At 39.8% G+C, this 12,108-nt stretch overlaps 1 protein-coding gene across 3 annotated transcripts in view; it reads right to left on the bottom strand.

Annotated features, from left to right (window-relative positions):
• Positions 1 to 12,108, bottom strand: part of lrch1 (leucine-rich repeats and calponin homology (CH) domain containing 1) — a 71,952-nt gene that overhangs the window by 42,379 nt on the left and 17,465 nt on the right. For all 3 annotated transcript variants that reach the window (XM_054615112.1, XM_054615113.1, XM_054615111.1), the window contains exon 2: positions 2,431 to 2,575. In XM_054615112.1, coding sequence (XP_054471087.1) covers positions 2,431 to 2,575 — 145 coding nt within the window. The remainder of the gene's footprint in view (positions 1 to 2,430; positions 2,576 to 12,108) is intronic.

The raw sequence follows: 12,108 nt of genomic DNA on the forward strand, positions 1-12,108 counted from the left end.
CACACACACACACAAGTAGATGTAACACACACACACACAAGTTGATGTAAACACACACACAAGTAGATAGATGTAACACACACACACAAGTAGATGTAACACACACACACAATGTATGTAACACACACACACACAAGTAGATGTACACACACACACACACACACAAGTAGATGTAACACACACACACACACACACACACACACACACACACACACACACACACACACACACACACACACACACACACACACACACACACACACACACACACACACACACGACTGTGAAACCCCCTCTGACTCAGCTCTGAAAATAACATTCAGGAAACATAAGTGAGTTTGTCCAGCTGTTCACACAAAAAAAGGCCAAAAAAGAATGAATAAATCTAAAATATAATCTTAAATGTGCAACCATAACAACAGCCTACATTGATGAATATTTGTGTATATTTGTGTAGTATATGTGTACAATTGAATAAAGATGAAGTCAGAGATAAAACTCTGATACAGATGATGACTATGAGCTGCTTCACTTTAAAGTCACTAAAAATAACCCTGCAATACTCCTGGAGAGGAAGGCAGAGCGTCCTTCCTGTTGTGACAGGACAGACTCAGAGAGTGTGTGTGTGTGTGTGTGTGTGTGTGTGTGTGTGTGTGTGTGTGTGTGTGTGTGTGTGTGCATGCGTAATACTTCAAATCTAAAATCCAAATGTCACCAGTCTTTCTTTCTGTGGCGAGAATAAAGACTTTCTGCCTACAGTGGTTATGAATATTAGACATCACACACACACACACACACACACACACACACACACACACACACACACACACACACACACACACACACACACACACACACACACACACACACACACACACACACACACACACACACACACACACACACACACTTCTGTAGTCATGTGTCTCACGCATGCCGGTTGTTCCCCAACCAGATTAGCATTTCAAAGCCCAATTCATTAATTAACCTAATTAAATAGCTAATTCAAGTGATAGCAGCATGACTGCAAAAAGTGTGTTTGTGTGTGTGAGTGTGTTTTTTGTGTATGTGTGTATGTTTTATGAATGTGTTGTGCGTGTGTGTGAGTTGTGTGTGTGTGTGCTGGATGACAGTATGCTGAGTCATGCAAATGAGCTGCGCTGTCAGTGTGTTGCTGATCTATAACAGATTAATTATCATCCTAGCAGCAGAGAGAAAAAGATCTGATTCACTAAAGATAAAAAATACAATGGTGTAAGAAAACCATTTTCATCATCCTTTTTTTTTTTTACATTCTTTATTCTGAATATTTCGTTTATTTTGGGGTTATGCAGCTCAAACTATGTAAATGGGACTAGCATTTAGGATTATATTCTTTATCGATTTATATGCCAATTATTTTCTAGATTAATGGTTTGGTCATCATTTTTTCCTAGTGCAAAGAGAAGTCTTTGAATGTCTCCTGCTGTGCAACAAACAATCAAAATGTCAGTTTAAACACATAAGCACAGCGGTGTTATCAAAAGTCAAATTGATTTTTACGTTGTGATAAAAAAAAAAAAAAAAAAAAACAGATCTGAGTCACATATCAGCAGCAGTGAGAGTCTCATAGAGATGACAGCGTCGAGACAGCAGCGATCAATTTGACCTTTTAACACAACCTGACAGAGTGAAGCAGAGTGTGAGTGTGAGGGTCAGCCCCATGTGTGTGTGTGTGTAAAGGTCAGAGAGAGAGAGGGTGTGTGTGAGAGAGGGAGAGGATTTTGAGTTAACTAACAGTACACCAGACATCAGCTGTGTGTGTGAAACAGTTCACCCTTCATCATTGATGGTCACACACACACTCACACTCACACACACACACACACACACACACACACACACACACACACACACATTGAGTCACACAGCTGAAACAGTGAAAGCGCTGTGGCCGTAAGCCGACACACAATACACAGTCTGCTCGCGTTAAAAGGACAATATCACTGTTTGTATTTTTGCTTCGTCACTCCGATTTGGTCCGTGTGTTGTGCTCAGAGTGTCTGACAGCAGCTACACAAAACAGACAGACACACACACACACACACACACACACACACACACCTCACAGCTAAAACAACACAGACAACATGGCATTTGGGTCGCTGATGTAAACTTTCAAATGAAAGGGTATATTTTAACTTGGGTTGTACTTCCATATTTGGCCATAATTCCCATCAGTGAATCAAATCTTACTGTCTTTCCAGCACACAAAATCTGGATCCTCTTAGAAAGTACTGCTTCAGATATACTTGAATACTGCATCGTACCCAGAATGCAACACCCTCAAACGATCCACAAGTTATCCGTGATATATTAGAGAGAGAAAATGAAGAGAAGTACTTGAGCTTAGGCTCTCACACTGTAAGACAGCACAGTAAATGTGTGTACCTGAGATTTAAGGAGGTGAGTGACTGCAGGCCGATGATGCTGTCTGGGATGGTCCTGATGCAGTTGTGATACAGGTTCAATGTCTCCAGGGCGACCAGGTGGCAGACCTCTAAGGGGACGTCGGCCAGTCTGTTCTTTGAGAGGTCTGCAGAGAGAAGAGGGAATAAAAAAGAAGTCAATAACTGGTTTTAAAAATAAGTAAGTAAAAAAAGAAGAAAAATATCTAAAATATTTTATTTTTCAAACCATCCAACAAACTATGATTAGTTTGGACTTTACTGTTTCCAAAACCAATCCAAATTTATCATATAGTGCACAAATCGTATCAAACATGATCTAGTATATGTTTGAATTAATTCTACGAGCTTCGGTCTCCTGAGTGTGTGAAAGAAGGCAGACAGCTGCTTTTAACAGAGTCAACAAACATATATTGTAGTATATTTCTCTGTCATTTCTCCATCTACTGTGAAGAACCCTGAATACTTCCACACTCTGCCTCTCAGATGGTTCTCCTCCATGTGTATTGAAAAGTTTAGTTAACTGACAGGTCAAAAGGTCAAGCTGATAGTAAAGTTTAAGAGCACCCGCTTTTGGGCCGCCCACTTCATAAGCTTGTTGTGCTTGTAGAATGTAAATGTTGAAATTCAGTCGTTACAGTTTATATTATTTTACCCACCTCTGACCCCATGATTTAAATTTCAAATATAGAGTGGCAGCTTAATGGTGGCAGTATATACATTGTATTTGAGTGTCAGAATGTCAAATCTGTGCTCTCTATGAAACCCTCAAATATTCCAACAATGGAGCAAAAAAAACATATTGTTCAGTTTTTGTTGAAAATGATTTAGAGTGTTGATTCAATGCAGCATTGTGTTATACAGAGATGGTTTTTTTTTTGTTATTCTATCCTCATTGATATAAATGGAATGGACAAAATAAAAAACTTCAGTATAAAGCAATACAATTCAACAGCACCACACACTACATTCACCAGAATGATAATACAGTTGACTGAATCAAGGCCTCTCTGAAACAAATCTGAACATTATGAAGGATTAATTGCAGGACTATTGTATTAGACTGCATTAGCCAATAATAAACTCATGTTATGTAGAGTAAACTTACTGACAAAACCCATTAAAATGAATCGGACTGTTTAACATGATCACAAACACGTCTATCTGAGGTACAAATATCGTCAAACTCAAGGAGGTCAGTGTTTGGCAGCGGGGCAGAAGTCGGCCGCTCAAGGCCAGGATTGATGACATCACATCCCGCTGTAGCTCGGCAACAACAATATCAACTTCGGTTATCAGCAGCAGCCAAAAAAAGGCCAAGAAATGTCAGGCCAATTTCTCCACATTGTTCTAGTGAAGCTGGACCCTTAAAAAACACATTTTGTTTTGTTAGCGGAGCGAGAACTCACCGAGAGTTCATTTCCTCTGCAGGCAACAATCATGGAAAAGTTCTGTTGTTTAAAATTCAAAACACAAAACCCTAATGAGGCCTAGCAAGAAAAAGCCACGTCTCACTTGAGTCCTATTTGTGTAGAATATCTGTTTGGAATGCTGCCTGTAATAAACTGTATTGTGGAGTCACATCCTGCACTTAATACAGATTCCATTGCGGACAATCAACACTGCCGTTCTTTCGGGAAAATAGCCATATTTTTTTCCAGGCATATCCTTCCTCATCGAGAAACTAAAGCGTCGCTGCAAAAGGACGACAGACAAACAACAACTTTCAGTCGCATCAGGATTCAAGATGGAAGCTGAACAGGTGAAACACTAAAAGGTGTTTAATTGTTGACTTTCATTCAGATGAGAACATGGGTATTAGTTTCATCAGTGTGTCCAGTACAGAAAAAGGTCAAGGATGTGGTTAGCCAACCTCAGCACATTGGAAACTGTTAGCCTAGCTCAAATTATTTTTTAATGCTAAATTACTTTAATAGCTATTATTACAATTTGGAGATGTTGGAAAGTGGATTTTGTTTTACTTTTAATAGAGCTAAGCTAAGGTTTCGCTTCCAGTCGTTGTGCTAAGCTAAACCTAACGTCATTTATTATTAACTATAATAACTATTAACTGCTATTTTCTCTGCTAATTGTTATGCCCCAAACACGTTCAGAGCCCAAGATGATGGGAGAGTGTGTTTGTTTTATTCGACAAACAGTCCAAAACACAAAGATATCCAGTTAACTGTGATATAAAATGGAGAGAAGCAGCTAACTGTTGTATTTCTGAAGCTGGAACAAGAGAATGTTGTTTTTGTTTCTCAAATGATGAAATTTGACTTTACAAACTTCAGCAGTGATTCTGTCAGTAAACAGTACAATGTGGATATTAAATCACTGCGAATCAACAGCACACAGGCAGTGTTGCATCATGGGTCACAGGAAGTGCTATTTAAAACAACGTGGTTGAGAAACAAAGAGCTAGTCAGTCCTGCTTTCATCCTCAGAGCAAACAGCCGCGGTCTGACTCAACGACCGGCTGCAAACACACTGCTGTTACTGGCAGAGTGTGTGTGTGTGTGTGTGTGTCTATGTGTGTGTGTGTGATGTCTAATATTCATAACCACTGTAGACGTTTAACCTCTAAAATAATGCAGTCACATCGTTACACAGTATTCGCTGCAGTGACCTTAATAAAAACACTTGTAATGCAATGTTTGACTGACACACACACACACACACACACACACACACACACACACACACACACACACACACACACACACACACACACACACACACACACACACACACACACACACACACACACACACACACACACACACACACACACACACACACACACACACACACACAGAGAGAGAGAGAGAGATGCTCTGAGTACACATCAGTCTCACATCTGTCAGGTTGCATTTGAATGCGTCTACACATGATGGCATGTGAGATGACAAGTGATGATACAGCATTAGCATGCTTGTGGGCGGCTGTGGCACATGAGGTAGAGCGCTTGTCCCGTAACCAGAAGGTTGGTGGTTCAAACCCCTCTACCGGCAACATGCCGAGGTGTCCTTGAGCAAGACACCTAACCCCAAGTTGCTCCCCGGGCGCTTCATTGCAGCCCACTGCTCCTCCGGGATGGGTTAAATGCAGAGAAATAATTTCCCCATTGTGGGACTAATAAAGGCTTAATTATTACTATTACTACTACTGACCAAGCCTGACCATCAGACATCAGCATGTCCAATATGGAAATATTATATTTTATTGTATTGTAAAGTGTCAGCACATACCTTGGTTGCAACATTGTAAAAACCTAATTAAAGGAGACTTCTCAAATCCAATTCTTTTGTTGTTATAGTGATGCACCAATATGATCTTTTGGGTCGTTATCAGACCCAATACTGAACTTATTAAGCAGGCTGGGTATTAGACAATAAAACTGGTACTATTAGGCACAGAAACAGTTGTTATATTGCTCTCTTAAAAGCCACCAGACTCATTTATTATTATTTATTATTTTACCTTCCAAAACACATGAGTTTGAATTTGTGGATTTGAAAACTGGGAAGCTCTAGAATGATATAAAAACCTAAAAAAAACAAAACGTATGATAATAATGGACAGTTTCTATTTAAAGCTTTCAAAGAATTACAAAATCTTTAAAAAAAATGATACTGATTTTTTGGTAGTTTGTCTAGTAGAGTTCATGTAGATACTCACTAACCTGTTCACCCCAAAGGCACAAAACTAGTCATTACGATGTGACTGTTGTGTAATGTTACATGTTAATGACAACGTGTCTACAACAAAACATCGGCACGCTTGAACATGGGCCACGTTGTTTCTGCTCCATAAAACAGAACACACCGACTGGTGAAACATACTATGCAAATGAGATAATGAATGACACATCAAAAGAGCGAACAAGAATCAGACCATAAAAGTCCAACAAAGTCAGTAACGACGCTGTGAGAGAACAACACAACAACAGTTTTTGCTGAACGAATAAAAAAAAAATTCATGACCAGATTTCAAGTCCGTTAGGTAATCTTTTATAACCCATCACTAAATCTGTTCTAAGAGAAAAAGAGCTGAGTAAAAGGCCAAATTCCCTCAAGTCAACTTGTTTAAACTTGCAGCATCGACCGAAGCAGCGAGCGGCTTCTCAAGGTTTCAGCCTCCGTGTTGTTCCCGATCGTCCTGCTCATAAAGACGACCATAAATGAGCATTCAAGCTGCACCGCTGCCGGGCACAGTCAGCTTTCATACTGACAACATTTACTGCATTCATTAGTGAGCCCACAATGTGGAACAAAACTCAAGGTCTTACCAACCTTCTAGGAACAAACAACATTTTATGTTCGAGACTTTTAGACAAAACCTCCTCAGAGCTCTGCAAATCCATCAACAGGTCCCAACAGGAAACCACTTTAATAATGAGTGAATCAGTTAATCAAGTGGCAGCATCCATTATCCTCGGATTTGTTAAACTAGTATTGTAAGTAAGGTTATTATCTGATAATGTTAACATCATTGTAAAGAAGTGGGTGTAGCGTTATTAGTCTTGTAGCAGGAAAGCTGTTTGATGTTCAGTAACAACTCCAGCCTACAGAAGAAGTAGTTTATGTGATGCAACAAGCTTTCCTTACACATTTTCGTGAATACTGAAATTTAGTAACTCGGCTAAATTATCCCAGATGTGATATTTTAGTGCATAGTTAACAGAAACAAGCAAAAAAATGTTAAAATAAAATAGTTACTCAACATAAATGAAAGATGACTTCAAATTTTTAGCCACGAGTCTACTGCTTCCTGTTGTTGAAGCCCTCTGCTGCATTTTAATGTCATGTTTAAGGCTTTTGTATAATCATATTTTTTATCTTATTCACTCTTTTAATATATTTTTTTCAGTTCCTTTCAATGTTGAAGTGTTTGTAAAGCACTTTGAACGACCTCCGACCTCCCTGCTAACAGGAAGTAAAACGATTAAACAGCAGAAAGAATTATTTCTGAATCAACTGTTTGTTAATGAGATTTCCTCACACCTGCAGGCGACTGAGCAGAGCAACGTGAGAGAAGTTAATCTTCTTTATGAGGAAAAAGTCTTGATGCTGCTAATACAAAATACACCCTGAGAAACAGGCGTGGGGCTTCCTGTGTTAAATGTCAACACTGTCCCTCTTACGGGACAGGAAGTGATCTCACTGAGGTCATGAGGCGGGTCAGTAGTGCATTGTTGTCGATGTGCGACCTTTGACCTCAAGAGGAGGAAAGCGGTGAAGAACCCTCAAGTGAAGACACCTTGCTGAGTCTTCTTAAACTTCTCAAAGTCAGCATCATTTCGGATGTAAATTAGGAGGCCATTAAGGTAGGTAAGGTGGCTACTTCTCTGAGCACACTTCATTATCCTAGATGTACGCTGCAATAAATGTCCATAAATCAGCTCAGAAATAAGTTTTGCCAAAATAATAATAATAATAATAATAATAATAATAAAAAATAATAATAATTTCTTAGACCTGCAGAACTAGACTGAGTATCATCACGTTTTCAAGTTTTCTTCAGTATCAAATCCAGTGATAGTTTTTTAAGTGCATGCATGGATGATGGGTTCAAATTCAATATATGTAACTTTAATTTTACTTAGGAGACTTCCTTTTTAATTTCCCTTATTGTATGTTAACCTTCCCTCTTGTAGGTTAAAGGTAACTGTCTGTAGGTCAGGTCAACTGTCGGTCTCTCTTAGCCAGTCTCACTGTATGTGCCTGATAGGGCCGAGCTGGCTAGGGCCGCTGGTAGGCCAAGGTCAGCTCGAAACCTTGTGTATTCGGTTTAGGCTCAACAGGCTGGTGCCTGGTTGGAGACGCTGGATAATAAGAGAGACTGTACAGAGGCTATGTTGTTGCTAGCACAGCAACGGTAGATGTATTTCCTCGTTTAGATCTTATATCCAATAGAATCCTCACACATGGCAGGCTGATGTAGAACTAACCCTATTTGGATATAGCGGAACTTAGCTGGTCTGGGGAAGGTTAGACACTGTGCTCAAGGACACCATCTTCAGAATTGGGTAGCAGTACGCTGTGATTCACACGTGGCGTTTCCCTGTTCTCCTCCATCGAGAAACAATAAATGTTACTGCTTAAGACATCCGGGTCTGGCGAAACCTCTTCTGTCTCGAGGGAACTAGCTCTAAGATTTCCATCACAGTAACCAGCCCATAATTCAATTTCCTATGAATGTAAACTCAACACTTTCTTCAATTTTACTTGTCTTTAACAATTCACTCATTTAAACTTCCATCAGAATGGCACACTTACCACCAGAGTTTCTTTTTTTAACATAAACAGTTTTCTTTCACTTATTATTTCTAGTTGCATCCATTTTATTGTTTTTAAAATTGCTGTGACCATCAATGAACCGGCCACTTCCTGCACATATGTTTTAAATTAAAGCAGCTCAAATGGCATCATTTTAAAAACATGAGAGAAAGAGAGTTGACAGTAGCTTGGAAAAACTAACGGCTGACAAAAAAAAAAACAGAGTTGAAGGAACTGAACATAAATTTAGTTGAGTATGAGCTGTGAGTATGACATGACTCTGTTGTTTTACCGCCTTACATCATCCATGCTTTAACAAAATGTCACATTTCTCAGTGCTTTATAATTTAATTTAGCATTAAAACACACATAACACAGTACTTAGGGTGTGCCGTAATGCTCTTGTTCACCTTTTGACCTCTGGGACACTGAATCAAACAATACAAGTAAAATCTGTCCTTCAAGATCCAATTACAAACTGGTGTTGTTGTTTCCATGACAACAGCTATCATGATTGTTGGTTTGTTGAAGTGCACAGAGGCAACATGTGAGCATCGATGTGAACTACCACCACTGGAGGTACAAACACTCAGACTCAGTGCAGGAATGTGGAGGCCGAGCAGCTGAGACACAAAAATGTTTCCAGCCTACTCATTAACACAGAGCTCTGTCGTCTAACAGCACTGCAGCGGGACGGCGGGGAAAGAGGAAGGAAGGGAAGGAAGCCAGGGGAGGAAGGAAGGGAGCGAGAAAAAAAGAATGATGAAGTTTACATTTAAAAGTTAGCTCAAGTTAAATCACCTTTAATGTCATCGGTGAGTTGGAAAGAAAAAGAAACATGCACAGGGTCAATTCAACGTAGAGTAACAAGCGAGAGTTCAAACTGTTCACCCTCATGGGGGGGGGGGGGTGGTTATTGTTTCAGGCCGTTATCATCAACCGCCAACTGATCATGAGACGAGACGCACCGGGATCTCTGTGGTTTACCACCTCACCCAACTACTTCCTGCCGTGAAACCCGGAGGAAACATGAACTGTTCACTCAGTTGAACAGAACATGTCTGCTCGTTACGATCGATGGGGGACTTTTTACACGAAACACAGTCTGCACTGCATATCTGTCATCTTAAGTATACCTGCTTCCTATTCTGGAAGTTATTATTCTTGTCATCTGCTTTAGTGTTTAAGTTTTTACTTTCGTTTTGATGAATCGATAAAAAGTACATAAAAAAAGGTTTGTAGTGAAACTAACTGCTGACTCTAATTCATGACAGTAATTTGTTGCGTTTTGATTGGCTGAAGATGTTTCTCGTCCTTATGGTTGCAGAGTCAGCTCGCCTAGTGGTGTCAGCCTGAAGATCTCTAAAAGTAAGTAATATATATATATATGCACTGTGTGTGTGTGTGTGTGTGTGTGTGTGTGTGTGTGTGTGTGTGTGTGTGTGTGTGTGTGTGTGTGTGTGTGTGTGTGTGTGGTGGCATGCATCCTCTGGTTGTGCAGGGAGAGACTCCTCCCTGCAGTACTGTAATGACAGGCTTCATTACACACACAACCACACACACACACACACGCACAAAACCAAAAGAGCAACGCTACCAAAGCAGACACTTAGTCCCACCCCCAGTGCGGAACAGAAAGCGTAAAAACAGAAGAGATAAACCTCACTGCTTTTGATAATCTGCATCATCTCCATCATGAAATAAGTGATTAAAAAACACACACACAAACACACACACACACACACAACATATATACGTATATGTGTGCAAAGAGAGAGGGAGTGAGAGATTAACAGCCGAGAAAGAATGACGAGAAAATAGAGAAAATAGAAATGAAATGAAGCCATTAAGGTAATCGAATACAGTTACTGTAAATCACACTTCACTAACTTTGCTTTCGATAACCGGCATAAATGCGCTTGAGGAAAACAGAGCCGTCATCGTAATAACAACGTTTATTTTAAGGTTTTTTGTGGCCGTATGATAGAATAACAAACCTCCCAGACCAGAGGGCGGATGTGGAATCAGACTCACTGGGCTAAGCAACAGAAGGGCATTGGACAGGGTTGAGGTTTGAAGGTGTAGAGGGGTGGAGGTGTGTTCGTGGGTCAGTGGAGGGGGTTTTCTTGGCGGAGTCCTCACCACTTGCTGACTACAGAGGAATCAGAGTCGGTCCAGGATGCTGATAGGGAGTAAAACTGTCTGCCTCAGACTCCGTTTGTGCTGATGAAGAGGACTATGATGATTATGATCTGCTCTGTTTTCAGTAGCTGCTGCTGTCAGCAATCAGCTCCGATATAAAATACTGAAATAATAAAGCTACAACAACACCAAGAGCACTGAGACTAATTGAATTACCAGTTATAACTTTCCTAAAGCCACTTCAAGGAGAGGAATCAGATCCAAATGGGTTTTTTTATATAGTGATGTCAATAAAAGGTAAAAACTCAAACTGCAAGTCGCTTTCACATTAAACTCTGAAAAATATCTGACTGTTAGACTTTTATTTGTTTTATTTACTATTATTTACTTTCATTTTCTGAATATTTTCATTAAAAATGCAAGCAACTATTTATGCATACACATTTCTTTTTCATTTACTAACTGTTAGATTTTTTTTATTAGATGTTGGCCTTTTTGTGTGGAAGATTTGGACGAACCATCTTCTTAGTTATCATATATAAAAATTAAAAATAGATCAGCAGAAGTATTAACTTTACTGATTCTCCTTTCACCATTTTTAACCAATAACAACTTGAAACTTTCACTCTTTCTACCAGTTTAAATGCGACATCTTCCTACATGGAAATAATGGAAGTACGATGCAATGATGAAATGAAGGATGACAGGAGCTGAAGTCACCATGACGACCATGTGGGAATTTCTGCATGGATGCAGAGTCACATGTCTGTGCAAGCATGCATGTGTGTGCTTTAGTATGCATCAGCGGCTGCACAAATATGTGAGGGCATGAGAGTGTGTGTGTGTGTGTGTGTGTGTGTGTGTGTGTGTGTGTGTGTGTGTGTGTGTGTGTGTGTGTGTTTCATGTTTGTCTTGGGGCAAAAAATAAATAAATGCATATTTGCAGATCGTCCAAGAGTTTCTAGACCTAAACATAGATGTACAGTGTGTGTGTGTGTGTGTGTGTGTGTGTGTGTGTGTGTGTGTGTAGCAGATGGACATGGGTCAAGATATAGGTCAAGTAGAATTCCTGTGGAACGACCAACCATTCTTAGACATTTTTACACAAAAAAAAAAATAAAAAAACATTAAAACACACAAGATTTGCTTAATAAGGACTGTTTATGCGACACACACACACACACACACACACACACACACACACACACACACACACACACACACACACACACACACAC

Source organism: Anoplopoma fimbria, chromosome 16, assembly GCF_027596085.1.
Source record: "Anoplopoma fimbria isolate UVic2021 breed Golden Eagle Sablefish chromosome 16, Afim_UVic_2022, whole genome shotgun sequence".
NCBI classification, from domain to species: Eukaryota; Metazoa; Chordata; class Actinopteri; order Perciformes; family Anoplopomatidae; genus Anoplopoma; species Anoplopoma fimbria.